The sequence below is a fragment of the Artemia sp. Qi Xiang Cuo genome, chromosome 7 (genome assembly GCF_049724085.1).
Source record: "Artemia sp. Qi Xiang Cuo chromosome 7, ASM4972408v1, whole genome shotgun sequence".
NCBI classification, from domain to species: Eukaryota; Metazoa; Arthropoda; class Branchiopoda; order Anostraca; family Artemiidae; genus Artemia; species Artemia sp. Qi Xiang Cuo.
In genome coordinates, this window is record NC_142800.1 from 5,981,572 (window position 1) to 5,998,847 (window position 17,276).

The following is a 17,276-nucleotide window of genomic DNA, read 5'->3' on the forward strand; positions in this document are numbered from 1 at the left end:
GAAATGTTTATTTATTAATAGTCCCATGTACACATAAATTAGGTAATGAGAGACATTCAAGTACTTTGATGTGTTTTCTTTAAATATTTTAAGTACTTCTTTAAATACTAAATGCTTTCTTTAAACTTTGCTGAACGCCAACTCTTTTTTCCAATTATAGGTACAAATTTTCTGCAACAACATCTGTTCGTTTGTAATTTCAGTCTCTTGAGTCGAGTTTCTTTTTTTTAATGTTTAGAGTTTAAAATAGCAAATTTTTCGAAAGTAGAATATTCGACAGCAGAGGTTAGTCTTTACTTCAATTTTCAATTTAATAAAACTTCAAAAACCACTAAAAACAAACCGCCAAAAGTATCCAAAAAAAACTTTTTTTTTTTTTTACCGGACTGTTTTTTTTTTTCAATATTTCATTAGATTTTCTTACTCTATCTAACTGTTTAATTAAATAAGAAAAAATTTCAACTGAGAGTAATGAGCAACATTAAAATTTAGCTCATTTTTTTTATTTAGTTTCTGAACGTTTTCCAAATCATGGCAAGTGAAAAAAAAAATTATTTTTTATATTTAATTTCTGATTCTTTTTCAAAAAACGCCAGGAAATCCGTGTCCCCTTTCATAATAAAACTTACCCTCATAAGACATTCCTTGAAAGGGGATTCCTCCCGCGTAAAAATATCCTCATTGAAAATTCCCCCAGGCAATTCTATCCTCACCGAAAATCCCGCGCGGAAAATTTTCTGCTGACAATTCCGCTTAAAAAATTTCCTGCGGACAGTTCCGCCAGGAAAATTCTCCTTACTTTCATTTGAAAAGAAAGTTTTTGACTTGATCTCTGACGATTTTTCAAATCATGCGGGAAATCCCTCTCCGTGGAATATTTTTCCCAGAAATACCCCCCCCCCAAGATGAAGATCCTCCAATGGTAAATTCCTTATTGCAGATTTTCTCCCGCTGAAAATCCACTTCCACGAAAAAATACCCCACATAATTCCAACCTCGCAGAAAATTTTCCTGGACAATTCCCCTGGAACATCTCTACATGTAAAATTGAGTCACCGAAGAGAAAGTAAGACAAATAAAAAGAATTTCATATAGGAATTCTGGCAAATTCCCACCGTGTTAAAATTTCTCCTGGAAAATTTACACCAGGAAACATCCCTCCCAACGAAAAATTCTCCCCGTGGAGAGTCCCACCGCAGAAATCCTCCCCCTCAAAATATCTGCATACTTTCCAATAATAGATACTATGTTTAAACAATGGGCAAATTACATAACTTAGAGCCCTTTCCCATGGGGCTATGGGAGGTCATTCATCCCCAGAGGCATAGTTATTGGACATTTCAACTATGCTGAACAAAATAGATATCACTAAATTTTGATCGGATGTCTTTGGGGAAAACGCGTTTAGAAGGGGGGCTGGTTGCCCTTTGATGTTTTTGGTCACTTGAAAAATGTACTAAAACTTTTAATATTCGATGGAATCAGCCCGCTCCCCATTGTCTAGAACCGTTGGTTCGATACAATCGCTCCTGGGGAAAACAAGTACAAAACAAATAATCACGCGTCCGTGACCGTCTTACAGCAAAAAAAAATACAAAATTCCACATTTTTGCATAAGGAGCTTGAAACCACTAAAGTAGGGTTGTCTTTTATGCTGAATCAGATGATGCAATTTTCATTATGATTCCTTTGCTTTCTGTGGATATTTTCCAAAAATGAGGCAAATTTTCCAGACTCGTTGCTTTTGATGGGTAACATTAAGCTTTATGAATGTATTTGTAATCTTTATAAAAAGAAAATTTTTATGTATCTATTGTTGTCAAAATTCTGTTCTTTAGAGTTTCGGTTACTACTGGGAGAGTCACTCCTTACTTGCAGTTCGTTACCACGAACTGTTTGATGATGTCCCAGAGAGCCAAACACCAAGAAACTGCTCGAGTCTGAAACCCGGAAATATTGCCAAAAAGGTGAATTTTTCTGTCACTATTTTTCAATATTGGGAGGGGGGGTCTTTAGACAAATTGATGAGTCATATGTAGCATTTACTAAAGCAAAGCTGCATTATTCAGGTATAATTGGAGTATATACCTTTTCGTTTTCATAGACTGGAAATAAATTTTATTTTCACAGACTTTTTTTTATAGGAAATAGACTGTTCCAAAAAAAGATTAATTTCTGTATTTTTGACCTCGACAAACACAAAATCCGAGATCAGCCTTTTTGTTTTAGGCACGATAGAATACAAAAAAGGCAACTTTACTGATACAATAAAAGGCAACTTTACTTTACTAATTGGTCACTTTCTTGTTTTGTTATTGGTCACTGTTATTCAACGACTAGACAGATAGAATTTATTGCAAGTTAGAATAAATATAAGGCGTGTTTTTTATTTTAATTGTTAGTCATACATCGTTTCAGGGAAATATTTATTTGAAATATGAATTCGGCGTCTTTTATGATCAGAAGGAGAGAGACATTCTGACTGCCTCTCTTATCTTTTCAGACAAGGGATAAGAGAATCAAGTGGAGAGAGAAAAAAATGGATGTCCCCTTAAATAAGAAGATACTAAATGTAAGGGAAATACCAAAATGAGATGCAAGGAGGGATGATAACAGAAAAAAAAGGTTAGTCATCTATTTCGAACTGACTATCGTAATAAAAAGGAAATAGGAAACTTCGTAATAAAAAGGAAATAGGAGAATGGGAAGGGACACCTTGACGCTTTAACATGGGCGCAATAAAAAAAAAAGAAAAAGCACCAATGTCAGTGAACCCGTATCCAGAAAATTTAGAAAAGTCTAGAACCGGCTAAAAATAAATAAAACTATTTCAAATGTTCATTATAACTAATATCCCAAAATAAAAGAAAAACAGTTAAGATAAAAAGAGGTAGAAAACATCTCTTATTCCCTTTTAGCAAAAGTGAGTTTGGGTAAAAGTTGCAAAATTGAAAATCTTCGGCTAACTGAAAGCAAAAAAGTTGTTAAGCTTTGTGTAAAAATATAAAGCTTTATTTATACTTATATGATAAACTTCGCCAAATTACTCGATAACTCTAGATGACGTTGATTGTTGTTTCTTTTAACATTTTTTTTTTCTTTTTTTTTTAGTCTACAAAAAAGCGTTAGCTTAGAATACAGAGCAAAAAAAGTACAGAGCGATGCTATTCTTATGTATTTTTTTCCCAAACACTCCTTGTAGAAGGGGTGATTTTAGAAACTTGGGGATTCACTCGATAAGAAACAGAAATTTTGAGTGTTTTTTTTAGGGCCAACTGCAAGTGAATGGCAACCATCCCCTTTCCCATGCAGTTTTTTTTCGTCAGCCCCCCCCCCCCCCATAAACCCCCAAGGCATCGGATCAAAATTTTGACATAACCATTCCACTCAGACAATCGAAAGGAGTCTCTAGGGGTTAAGTAATACATTCGATGCTCAGAGGGGGGGGGGGCTGGAAAGGGCCTAAAATTAGTCAAATAGCCAATTCTTCAGAAATGCATTTCATTAGACAAAGTTAAATCATGAATTATAAAAAGATTGTATGCATAATTTGATATTAAAAGCAGGCCTGCAACCTCCTGAACTGTCCTTCTGTGCTCCTTATATTTCCTTACGTATATTTCCTTACCACCGATTACTTCAGATCAAATTTTTGACAGGCATTTGACTCAGAATAGTCGTAAGGTCCAAATATACGCCCCCGGTGACGACACGACCCTTAAAGTTCCATTAATGAGGGCCATAAATTTTACAAAATGCCCACTTTCAACAGAGAAGTCTTTGAAGAAAAGGTGGATGTGGTGCCCATCGTATGATCTGGAAGTTTGAATGTCCTCCCTAGGCTTCGAAGCGTAGCTGGCATTCCAAAGAAAGGAAGCCCATGAACATTTCTTTTTCTCTCATCAAAGGGCCTGGCTAAAGAACTTGGTATAGGACAGCAATTTGTTCAGAAATATATAAAATAAAAGAATAAATTCTATTTTCTGATTGGCTTAAAACTCACGAAAGGAATAATCTAACACCCTAGACAAAATGGAGCTACCAGACTTGGAATATGCTTGATAAGCCAATAACAAAAGGAGTTACCAACCTTTGAATAGTTTGTATGTTCGATCAATCCAGACCAAAAAGACGTATCGGACTTCGAATACTGTCGACCAGGCCAAATAAAAGGAATTACTGGATACGAAAATTTTTTATCAGTCCAGGCTAAACGCAATTACCTGACTTGGTAACTACATTTGGTAAATACATTTCAATTAGCCTAGATCGAAAGGAGTTACCAGACTTGTAATATTTTCTATCACTTCAGACCAGAAGGAGTTACCAAATTTAAATTTTTTCTATCAGAAAGGTTGGGATGGCTAGGATAAAATCTGCGGATAATGGATGACAGATTGCCAAAAAAAAAAAATTTTCGGCCAACCATCTGGGCCAAATGAGAACCAGGTCGTCCCCGAATTGGGTGGTAGGTGGTCGTAGGGAAGTATTTAAGGGAAATTTGAACTTCTTGGGGGGGGGGTGTAAAGAGAGCCTTTAAATAGATTGGGATGGAGAAGGAGCGTGCGTACCTGTGTTGGCCTCAGGAGGCTTGGTGCTGATTGGGATGGAGGAGGAGCGTGCGTACCTGTGTTGGCCTCAGGTGGCTTGGTGCTGCCGAGAGTTTAAAAAGAAAAATTTAAAGGCCAAATGGTTTTTGCCAACACGCGTTTTTATGTATCGTGAGCAGGAAAATTAAAGAGCGTGTACCCAAGACCACTGAGACTTGACTGCTTAAAAAAAATTATCAAAAAGGTGTAACTACAGAACAGCCTGTTTTGAGTTTGATTGAATTAAAGCTTAGAGGGTATGTACTCAGGAACAAGAAAACCTCGAAGGAAATATAAGGATCGGGTCAAAACGGTTTAACTACATAAAATGAAACATCAGTCTCAATACATACCCTCTTCCGGAAAACCAAAGGAAGTACTGAGATTAATATGCTATGGGGTTTCATTTGATGGAAAGATATAAAAATAAATTCGGTGAATATTTGAAAGTGCCTCAGCTATATGCTCAGCTACAGTTTTCAACAATAGGATTTCAAACATTTTTGGGACAATCCCACCCTAGGCTAATAGCTTATTTTGTCCAACCAATCGAAGCTATAAGCCCAGGAAATTCGTTAATACGGGTGTGAAAATGACTCGGATCCTGAATCAGTGAAAATATTACCTAACTCCAAGCAACAGACTGACTCAGTGGGCTCCAGAAAGATGGGCATGTTTCAGCTTGTTTGAAACAGAATTACAAAAAAAATATATTCAGTCTGTATAATTGGAAAATTAAGGTGGGCCAGTGCTCCCTCCAGCATCCCCCCCTACCGCCAACTATAGCAGAAAGGTAGGCTTCTTCAACATTTTTTAAGCAAGAATAATTCAAGGAGGTTCAATCTAGATGATTATGGGACTGAAGTGAGCTCTTATCCCCTCCAAACCCATCGTGGAATTGGTAGCAGTAAGAAAGCAATATGAAACTCTGCTTGAACCAGAATCATGCAAGGTATTTCAATCTGTATAACTGAAGAACAAAAAAGGACCATTGACCCCTCCAACATCTCAAACCCCCGTCCCCGACGTCAGATTTTATCTGAAACAAGAGTACGTTGCAATTTTTTGAGCCGGGATCATAAAAGAATTTTCAAGCTAAATAATTAGAGGCACAATATTAGCATATAGTACCTCTAGTCCCCCCCCCCCAAACACACATAGAAATTATTTACAAAATAGATAAGTTATTTCTTCTCCTGTCGGCTTGAAACTTACGAAGCAAGTACCTTGCACCAACAAGACATGATTTTTCATAACGTGCGTCCCTTCTCCAAACTTCGAAAGAAAATTCCCAAATTTGTTTGACAATTATGGGGCCAGGGACAAATATTTTTAGGCATAAAACACTACCAAGTTCAAGCTACTTTTTAAAGGAGAGTAGGCTACCCAAATCTATCAGATCTCCGTACGATCTCCCTAAAAAAAATGAACCATGGCACCTTCGAGACACTAACAGGGTTCAAAGTTTTAAAAGAAGGGGATTCGTTGAACCATGAAACGGTGAAGTCTGCTAAAGCCGGGATTGTAAAGATCAGTTTCTTGAGGGAGTCTCTTTAGCTCCACGTACTTGTAAAAGAATTTTAAACGATTCTCAGAAATTTCAGCTTTTAGGTCACTTGCCCCACAAAGCTACCACAGAGGCTGACAGTGCCAGGCGATTGATCCTCGGCAAATAAATAAAAAATTCCAAGTCCTAGCTTTTGTCCATCAGACTAAAGTATACCACCTGCTTCTTTGCCTCTCACCTCTGACCCTTCTTTCCCTCTTACCTTTTTTCTAACCTTCTTACCTCTAACCTTCTTTCCCTCTTACCTATGGTACAAAACTGACCCTCGATAGTTCGTATGCAGTATTGTGACTAGACATTCTTATGATTGTACTGAATGACTGGAGACATAAAAAGAGCCTGTGACTCATACAACCAAATCACCCTCCCCCCCCAACCACCAGAAACACCATGATTTATCTGAAATCCCTTAAATAATTTAAGAATTTAATTCCCATCCTACAGAAAATCGCGCATCGAACATTTAGCAAAAATAATGTTTGGTGGTAAGATACTTCAAAAGTTTTATTCGACAAAAACATCCATAAAAAAGGAAATTATTTGACAAAAAGGTGTTAACTTAATTCTGTTAAAAGACAACAAAATAGATGACCAAGATGCCAATCTAGAAAATTATATTTCCATAGATACCTAGACAAGCATTCATTTAAATACACCAAAAGTTACAACAAACGAAAACATGGAAAACTTATATTGCTAAAACTATGGAAAAAATTCGTCTAAACTCAAGGGTACCCAGAAGAAGTCTGGTACCCAGAAGAAGTTATATTGCTAAAACTATGGAAAAAATTCGTCTAAACTCAAGGGTACCCAGAAGAAGTCTGGTACCCAGAAGAAGATTATATTGCTAAAACTATGGAAAAAATTCGTCTAAACTCAAGGGTACCCAGAAGAAGTCTGGTACCCAGAAGAAGTTATATTGCTAAAACTATGGAAAAAATTCGTCTAAACTCAAGGGTACCCAGAAGAAGTCTGGTACCCAGAAGAAGTTATATTGCTAAAACTATGGAAAAAATTCATCTAAACTCAAGGGTACCCAGAAGAAGTGGGTCAGGATGAATTCAAAAGGAGCCTAAAAATAATAATAAAGATAATTAGACAGACTTTCAATCTGTGTGATTAAAACCCCATCTTATTCACCCCGTAAGTTCGGTAAAAAATATTATTAAAAATTAGTACTGTAAGACTCTACATCTGACCCATAGCTTTGACGAAATAACCATTTTGCCTAAAATTCAAAGTACAGTCTAACATTCTAGCCAGGCCGTATCCAGGGGGGGGGGGGTACCCGGTTTGAACCACCACCCCCCCCCCCGAAATTTTTGACCGAGTCGAAAATAAGTTGAAAATTAGTAAAACCTAGGTAAAAATCAGTAAAATGAGTCGAAAACTGAGTCAAAAATTAGTAAACCCCCCCCCCCCGAAAAAATCCTTGATCCGCCCTTGCATTCTAGTTCTTAAGAAGAAAAGTTTTATGAAACTCAAAAAACCTTATAATTGACGCATAAAAAAATTGTCAATTTTGAAGCATTTTCCCTAGAAGTCTCTCAAAGAAAAGCAAAGAGCAATGTAAAACCTAGAATGAAGAGAAATAAAGTCATATTATAAGTCAAACTTGAAACGAACAGACATTACTATGAATGGTTATATGAAACCAAAAATAAGCGAAAATCACAATGAATAATTGAGTCAAACTAAAAATAACAGGTATTATTATGAATGAATAAATCAAACAAACTTGAAACCAGCTTAAATCAAAATGAAGAATCAAGTCAAAATAAAAAAGGAAGAAAAATTACGAGATAAAAGAGTGACACTACTACCGACAAACCTTCCAAAGGCTAAAATGTAATTTGTAAAAGATTAACTATTTTTCTCCTTGCTTATAATATCAGTTCTCCCCTTTTTCAATTCAATTCCCGTGCAGAGGTCTAGCGTCACGACAAATTATAAATAAAAAAAAGAGGTGAAATGATTTCCACTCTCCTTTTAGAATTCTGGAAAATTTCTATTTTTTGCTTCAGCAGCTTCATTTCATCTTCATGCCTCACTTCCTTTTCTTTATTCCTTTCTTTTAACAAGCAAGAGTTTTTGGAACAATCAAATTAAGGCACGAAATACCATAATTTTAGCACTTTTAGAAAGCAAATTAATATCTTCTTTTTCCTTTTTAATTATATAATGTTATTTTATTTAGGCTAGAGAAGCAGTTTTTCTGCAAAATTTCTTAATTATTTCTAATAAGCAACTATATAAACGAAAAAAAAAACTTACCATTCATAAGTGCTACAGATACCAAGGTTACAATAAAAAACTTGTCTTGCCCTGAAAAAGAAAAATCCAAACTTTGTAGCCTATATCAGATCTAAATAAAAACTGTTGCAAGATTCCAAGAAATATATATATATATATATATATATATATATATATATATATATATATATATATATATATATATATATATATATATATATATATATATATATATATATATATATATATATATATATATATATATATATATATATATATATATATATATATATATATATATATATATATATATATATATATATATATATATATATATATACCATCTTTATAAGTGAGTAATAATTGTGCATGTATTCATGTATTTTTTCTCGAAAACGGCTCCATATTTTTTCGGGAAAATTCGTATCTAGGGATTTTTTCGCATTAAAAAACGATCTAGATAGGTCAGAGGTCTGAGAAAAATCATTAAGAGCCCTAGTTTTGGTTTTTGCATATGACGTCATGTACTATGTTATTACATCACATAAGCAATTCTTGTGACATCATATATGGCAGCATATAAGCATTTTCTTATATGATGTTATGCATAGCATATATAAGATCGTTGAGTTTCCAACGCAACAGTTATTTACATAATATAATGTCTGTTAAAAGGCCCCAAAAACGAAAATTTGCAGTTGCTGTTACTATAAATGATGATTCTTCGGAGCCAACACCAGAACTATCAAAGATGTGAAATTTGACAACCTGGACCATCAATTGCGACAAAGCCAATACGGACAGCTAAAGCAAAGGCTATTCATAAATTGTCTGAAGTAACCAAAATCCAAAACCGTATCAAAAATTAAATTGAAGATCTGAGACACGGGCGGTTAGAAGATATGCGAAAACGACAATTAGACCGAGTTAAAAATGAAAATGAAGGGCAAAGACACCCGCGGTTAGACGACATACAACACCAAACAAGTGAGGGAGACAAAATTGAAAATGAAGAGCAGCGAGTCAATGAAAATCAACCGGGACAGCGAGAATCAAAACGTGACAAAATTAAAAATGATAGCGATGATGATTGGATTTATGATTTTGACATGGATAAGGTCTCAATGCCTACAATACCTTTGTTTAAAAAAAAAAACTTTCAGCGTATGTATTTCATAATGACGAAAGATAAGCCGAGGTGTAACAAACCAAACAAATTGAAAACGATAGCAATGATGATTGGGTTTGGGATTTTTACATGGATAAGGTCATCAATACCTACCATACCTTTGAAAATCAAAAATATGGACTGGATAAATCGTTGGAAGAAGAAGTTTTTGTCCCACCACCTGAACATTTAAAAGAAACAAAGGTTCGGCGATATGTCTTTCTTAATGACAAAAGACAAGCCAAGGCTGGATAAATCGATGGAAGAAAAAGAAGTTTTTGTCCCACCACCTGAACAATTAAAAGAAAGAAAGGTTCGGCGATATCCCTTTCATAGTGACAAAAGACAAGCCGAGGCAAAAGTTAAAGGTTCAATAAAAAAAATATGTATATTTACAAAGGCACCACATCTAATTTAAGGTCCATTTGTACGTCATGACATCAATAAAAGGCTCAAATTGTCTGCGTTTAGAAGACAAACGACAGTGATAATCCATACATAGAAGCCTGTCGCGGACCCCATACCATTGTAGAAAAAAAAAGTTTGGCGATACGTATTACATAATGCCGAAAGATAAGCCGAGGTGAAACGAGCCAAGCAGATTGAAAATGATAGATATGATGATTGGGTTTTGGATTATGACATGGATAAGGTCATCAATGTCTACAATACCTTTGAAAATAAAAAATATGGAGTAGATAAATCGTTGGAAGAAAAAGAAGTTTTTGCCCGCCACCTGAACAATTCAAAGAAACAAAAGGTTCGGCGATAAGTCTTTCACAATGAAAAAAGACAAGCCAAGGCAGAAGAAGAAGGTTTTGTCCCACCATCTGAACAATTAAAAGAAACAAAGGTTGTCGGCAATGCCTTTCATACCTTTGAAAATCCAAAACCTGGACTACATAAATCCTTGGAAGAAAAAGAAGTTTTTGTCCCACCACTTGAACAATTGAAAGAAACAAAGATTCTGCGATATATCCTTCATAATGACAAAAGACAAGCCGAGACAAGCAAAAGTTAAAGGTCCAATAAAAAAATTGTAATTTTACTTACTTCTAATTTAAGGTCCATTTGGACGACATGACATCAAGAAAAGGCTCAAATTGTCTGCGCTTAGAAGACAAGCGACAGTGAGAATCTATATATATAAGCCTGTCGCGTGCCGAGTGCCTGGGCCCGGTGGCGAAGCCGGTGGGCTCCCGGTACTATATATCTAGTTGAGCATTAATTATGTATATATGTATTCTATTTCTCGAAAACGGCTCCACATTTTTTCGGGAAAATTGGTATCTTGGGATATTCTCGCGTAAAAAATGATCTAGATAGTTAAGAAGTCTGAGAAAATTCGTTAAGAGCCTTAATTTTGTTTTTTACAAATGACGTCATGTACAGTGTTAGTACACCATAGAAACATTTCTTATGACATCATATATGGCATCATAAAAGTATATCCTTATATGATGTTATGCATAGCATAAATAAGACTGTTGAGATTCCAATACAACAGTTATTTATATAATATAATGTCGGCTGGAATGCCCATAAAATAAAAATTTGTTGTTGCAGTTACTATAAATGATGATTCTTCACCTGAACTATCAAACGTGATAAGATTTGAAATTCAACAACCTAGACCATCAATTGTGACAACACCAATACGGACAGCTAAAGCAAAGACCATTGCTAAATTGTCTGAAGTAATCAAAATCCAAAAACGTATCAAAAATGAAAAGGAAGAGCAAAGACACGGGCGGTTAGAAAATATGTGGAAACGACAATTAGAGCGTGTTAAACATGAATATGAAGAGCAAAGACACACGCGGTTAGAAGAATGGATATATTTTGACATGGATAAGGTCATAAATACCTACCATAACTTTGAAAATAGAAAATATGGACTAGATAAATCATTGAAAGAAAAAGAAGTTTTTGTCCCACCACCTGAACATTATTGTCTGCGCTTAGAAGACAAGCGACAATGAGAACCTATATATGGAAGCCTGCCGCGTGCCGACTACAGGGTATTAACCTAGTTAGTCTGAACGGGTTAAGGCCTGTCAAATAGAAGCAAAAATAAAGAAGTAAATTAAATTTTATGACCCTGATCAACATGATATTTCTCTTTTATTCTCTCTTTTTAAATATATTACATTTACGGAAATGAATACACAGATAACGAGTCTGCAAGTAATTTTTTATTATGAGTTAAAATGCTTCATGTATTAGCAAAAAGCTTAGAAGAAGCAAAAGGTAACAATGCAGAAAAATAAGTCGTGTGACCTGTCCAATAGTAAAATTCTATTTTACTCTGTCTTTTGAAAAGAAAAAAAATAGGTTTACGGAACTGCACGCGCACACTTCGAGTCGGCTTTTTTTTCGTAGAATATTATATTTCATAGAATATTTATTTGATTGGCTTAAATATTATTTACAAAATTTATTTATTATTGTAAATATTTATTGGCTTAGAATGCACAACATTTGTTGAGCTAAAAATCTCAACAATATTACAGCTAAAAAAAATGCTTTTAATACCAAAAACGGACAATGCTTTTTAACCTGTCACCCTCCCTCTCTTTTGGTGGTATAAAAATTTCAATATAAATTTATGTCATAAGAATCTAGAGCCACGAAGAGGGAACTCTAGTTCAAGACAAAGCCCATCACCAGGGGGGGCATATCCCAAAAATGTAGGTGGGGGAAGGATTTACTCGACTTCTTTAACGAGGATACAAAAACGAAAGCGTGATCTTTTGAGCACTTCGAGAGATAAGTATGGAAATCGTAGTGTCTGGTTCGATCAGGCCCGCATTTTTGTGCGTGAAACTGATACTGCCCCGATCCGGCGTATCTGATCGATTGACGATCTTATATAGTGCGTGTTTTTTTTATGTTTATTACTTTATTTTTTTTTCTGTTCTTCTTTTCTTTTTTTTCTCTTTTTTTTCTGTGATCGGAGGGGTTTTCCACGGTAACCGACATGCAACGCTTGTTTATATTTTGGTAAAAATTTTGTCTCGCGGATTTCTAATAGTCTCTTTACCGGTATTAAAGTATTTGATTAAAATTGTGTTGCATGTCGATAAGTGGAAAACGCCTTTTATTGTGACATTTCTGTTATTTTTCTTCAGATGTCTGTCGGCAATATGAATAAAAAATTTTCCAGCTCCCGACTGGAACTTCTACAGAGTAAACCGTTTCGTATTGAGAATCTTCTTTCGGTACCTATAGCCAGTGATCTAACTGGCCATGTTTTCGGTCCGCTTCGCCAAAGTAAAAACCTGTATTCAGCTGCTAGTGATTTTGATATTCGTAGTATGTCAGGGCTTAAAGTGGCTCAGTGGAACTGTCATGCATCTTCTAACCACCATGATGTTAATAATTTTCTTGAAATTTTTAACGGTAGTAGTATAGTCCTTCTTTTGAATTTGCTGGGGCCCCCGTACCAAACAGGTTGTGTGTGTATTTTCAAGTAATTGGGTTACCAGGGTCATTTGCCTATTACAATGAGCTCTACATGGCTTGGCAGACATGTTTTTTTATTATGACATCGATTTTTTGTGTGTAAGTCAATTAGAGAAAGTTAGTGGTTAGTCCAATATAATAACTTGATTGGTCGGTTTTCAAAAAAAAAAACTTGTCATGCTATAATGTACTTAATTTAAAAAAAAAACCGATATAATGTCCCGACACGGCAGTTCAATTTTCATGATTTAATAAGACATTTTTTATATTAAAAAAAATATTTTGAAATTTTTAAAAAAATTTATTTGTCTATTTTAAATGTGAGTACACTTTTCATTATTTTATGTAGTCTCAAAAAAATAAAGAAAAACGTGGTACACGTCATGGCTCTGTTAAGTGGGACAGCCCTCCGCCCCGCACACCCGTCCCTCGCTGAAGCATAGGTCGACGGTATTCGATCGAAATGTCAAAGCACGCTTTTTTTCTATTATGTAAATAAAATCTATCCATCATAGGTATGTTTACAAGTTTTAATTGTTTTGAAAAACAGTTCTTTATCATTCAGAAATAAAGCTTTTTCCTAACATGATGTATTTTTCTGCTTTGAATGAAAAGCTTGCGTGTTACAAAGTGTGAGAGTTTTGGGGGGGGGGTTAAATTTCACAGGCTCTCGCTAGAACCGGGGGTGGACTAATGCCGAGGTCCCGGCGGATGACTTTGGGAAAAAATGAGGGGGGGCGGGGGGCCTAGAGGCCCTCCATTTTTTTTTTTTTTGGTTACTTAAAAAGGACATTAGAAATTTTATTTTCCGTTCGAATGGGGCTCCAGATAGGAGCTTTTAACTTCTATAGTAGGGTTCTATGATGATGTGATTTTCATTAAAGTTATATGAGTTTTAGAGGGTGTTTTCCCCCTTTTTCAAAAACAAGGCAAATTTTTCTCAGGCACGTAACTTTTGACAGCTATAGCTAAACTTGATGAAACTGATATATTTGAAATCATAAGGATTCGCTCTTTACGCTAAAGTTTTTTATTGTTTGAAAAAAAAAAGTTGTGAGACAAGGTCAAACTTTATCTTAAAGAGCGCTGCGATGAGGAGGGGGACAGTCCCCTTAATATAGGTAATAATTTCTGTTCGTTTTAATGTCGCTCATTACTTTCAGTTTAAAAAAAAAAACACTTTTTTTTTTTATTTAATTTCTGATCGTTTTTTAGTTAATGTAGCTTTTATTTGCACAAAAATTTTACTTTTCTTTTCCTAAATGGATATCTTTACAAATTAACTTCTATATTCCTGTATTTTTCTTCTGGAAAAAAAATACAGTTGCATATTTTTGCATATTTTAAACTTAAAGATTTGTAATATTTTTTTCTTATCTGATTAATCCGCAATTTGGTTTTTAATTCACATGATTGACCTGTTAGGGGTTTTTTCCCCCCTCTTTAAAAAAAAAGAAAAAAGACTGAATTAAGTTTTTTTCAAATTTAGTTGCAAACCCAGTTTTTTTCGAATTAAGATTAAGTTGCTCAAAAAAGTAATTTAGAACCACTTATTTTTAAATAAATATTTTTTTTACACAACTTTAGATGCCTAACATAAAACTAATTATTTTCCAAACCCACAATTCATTTTTTTTTTCATGCTAAATTTTTGTCTTTTTTTAAAGGGAGAAGATACGTGCTATAATGCCCATCTGGAAAAGACGGCGATATGGAGCAAAACAGCATTTATGCACGCCACAAGCCCATCTATTATCAAATATGCTGCTGGTAGAACTACACATGACCTGGACCAACCAATAGCCGCGAATATTTTAATGCCAGGGTCCTCTGACGCCAGTGTTAGCGCCACGCAGCTTGGAAGGAAGTTGAAAATGGAATGGGCTGTTTCATATGCAGCAACCTCATCAGATCAAGATAGGAGGGACACTCTCCTTCAAGTCATACCAGAGACTTCTGATGTACAGCCAGAGCTTGTAAGTGTATATATTTTTTCTATCCCTATTTTCAAAAATAAGGTAAATTTTCTCAGGCGCATAGCTTTTGTTGAGTAAAACTTAAAATTTTTTTCTAAACTATTTCATTTTCCTTCATCAACCAGATTAGCGATATGTAAAAGAATGCTTATAATGCATTTCTATATGAAAAAACAAAAACAAAAAATCTTACCTTGTAACTTCTAACCAAGATGCATTCTAATGCAATAATTCCAATATTCCTTTTAAACAAAAAACTAACTATTTGAAAAAAAAAAACGATTTGCTATTTCACACTTGACAAGCACTCTTAAACTGGTATTTTTGCGCTAAGCCATTTGCGCGTGCATTCGCTCCTTATCAGATGTAAGTAGCAAATTCTTTCTTGAATTCACCTGCTGGATAAACAAAAAAGACATTTCGTTCGAGAAATTATGAAAAAAATTCCAAGTAAGTAACAAACTCTTTATTGTTTTCATGACTTAGATACACGATGTAGAAATTTAATTCAAGAAATTATGAAAAAATTCTCAGTAAGTAACAATTTCTTTCTTGAAGTCAACTCTTGGATACACAATACGGAAATTTAATTTAATAATTTTTGAAAAAAAAACAATTTCTTTCTTGAAGTCAACTCTTGGATACACAATATGGAAATTTCATTCAAGAAATTATTAAAATATTTGTAAGTAAGTAAAAAACTAAATTTATTTTCACATCTTATTTATACAGTACAGATACTTCATTCGATAAATTATTAAAAAATTACAAGTAACTTTTTTTTTCTCTTTATCAAAAATAATTTTCACTTTTCTAAACGACGTAGAAAATTAATACAATAAATTAGAGAATAATTCTCGGTAAGTAACAATTTCTTTCTTGAAATCAACTCATGGATACACAATACGGAAATATCATTCAAGAATTTCATGACTTAGATACACGATGTAGAAATTTGATTAAAGAAATTATGAAAAAATTCTCAGTAAGTAACAATTTCTTTCTTGAACTCATCTCTTGGATACACAATACGGAAATTTCATTCAAGAAATTATGAAAATATTTGTAAGTAAGTAACAAACTCTTTATTGATTTCACCTCTTGGATATACAGTACAGATACTTCATTCAAGAAATTATGAAAAAATCAAAAGTAAGTAACTTTTTTTCTCTTTATCACAAACAATTTTCACTTAGCTAAATGATGTAGAAATTTAATTCAAGAAATTATTGAAAAAATTCTCAGTAAGTAACAATTTCTTTCTTGACGCAATATGGAAATTTCATTCAAGAAATTATGAAAAAAATTGTAACTAAGTAGCAAATTCTTCCTTGAATTTAACTGTTGGACAAACAAAACAGACATTTCGTTGAAGAAATTATGACAAAATTCTAAGTAAGTAACAAACTCTTTATTGTTTTCACAAGTTAGATATACGACGTAGAAATTAAATTCAAGAAATTATGAAAAAATTCTCAGTCTAAATAGCAAATTCTTTCTTGAATTCACCTGTTGGATAAACAAAAAAAACATTTCGTTCAAGAAATTATGACAAAATTATAATTAAGTAACAAACATTATTGTTTTCACGAGTTAGATATACGACGTAGAAATTTAATTCAATAAATTATGAAAAAAATTCTCATTATAATTATAAAATTCCTTATTTAATTCACATTTTTGATAAAAAAAAAAAAAAAAAAAGACATTTCGTTCAAGACATTATGACAAAATTCTTAGTAAGTAACAAACTTTATTGTTTTGACGAGTTAGATATCCGATGTAGAAATTAAATTCATGAAATTATTAAAAAATTCTCAGTAAGTAACCATTTCTTTCTTGAAGTCAACTCTTGGATACACAATACGGAAATTTTATTCAAGAAATTATGAAAATATTTGTATGTAAGTAACAAACTCTTTATTAATTTCACCTCTTGGATATACAGTACAGATACTTCATTCAAGAAATTATGAAAAAATCGCAAGTAAGTAGCTTTTTTTTCTCTTTATCACAAACAATTTTCACTTAGCTACGCGATGTAGAAATTTAATTCAAGAAATTATGAAAAAATTCTGAGTAAGTAACACTTTCTTTCTTGAAGTCAACTCTTTGATGCACACAATACGGAAATTTCATTCAAGAAATTATAAAAAATATTTGTAAGTAAGTAAAAATCTCTTTATTGATTTCACCTCTTGAATTTACAGTACAGATACTTCATTCAAGAAACGTGATTAAACAAGTTTTGAAACTAC

General features: G+C 33.7%; 1 protein-coding gene across 2 annotated transcripts in view; it reads right to left on the reverse strand.

Moving 5' to 3' along the window:
- Nucleotides 1–17,276, reverse strand: part of LOC148949889 (equilibrative nucleoside transporter 1-like) — a 220,031-nt gene that overhangs the window by 143,413 nt on the left and 59,342 nt on the right. For both annotated transcript variants that reach the window (XM_089091357.1, XM_089091356.1), the window contains exon 6: nt 8,431–8,481. In XM_089091357.1, the coding sequence (XP_088947483.1) occupies nt 8,431–8,481 (51 nt within the window). The remainder of the gene's footprint in view (nt 1–8,430; nt 8,482–17,276) is intronic.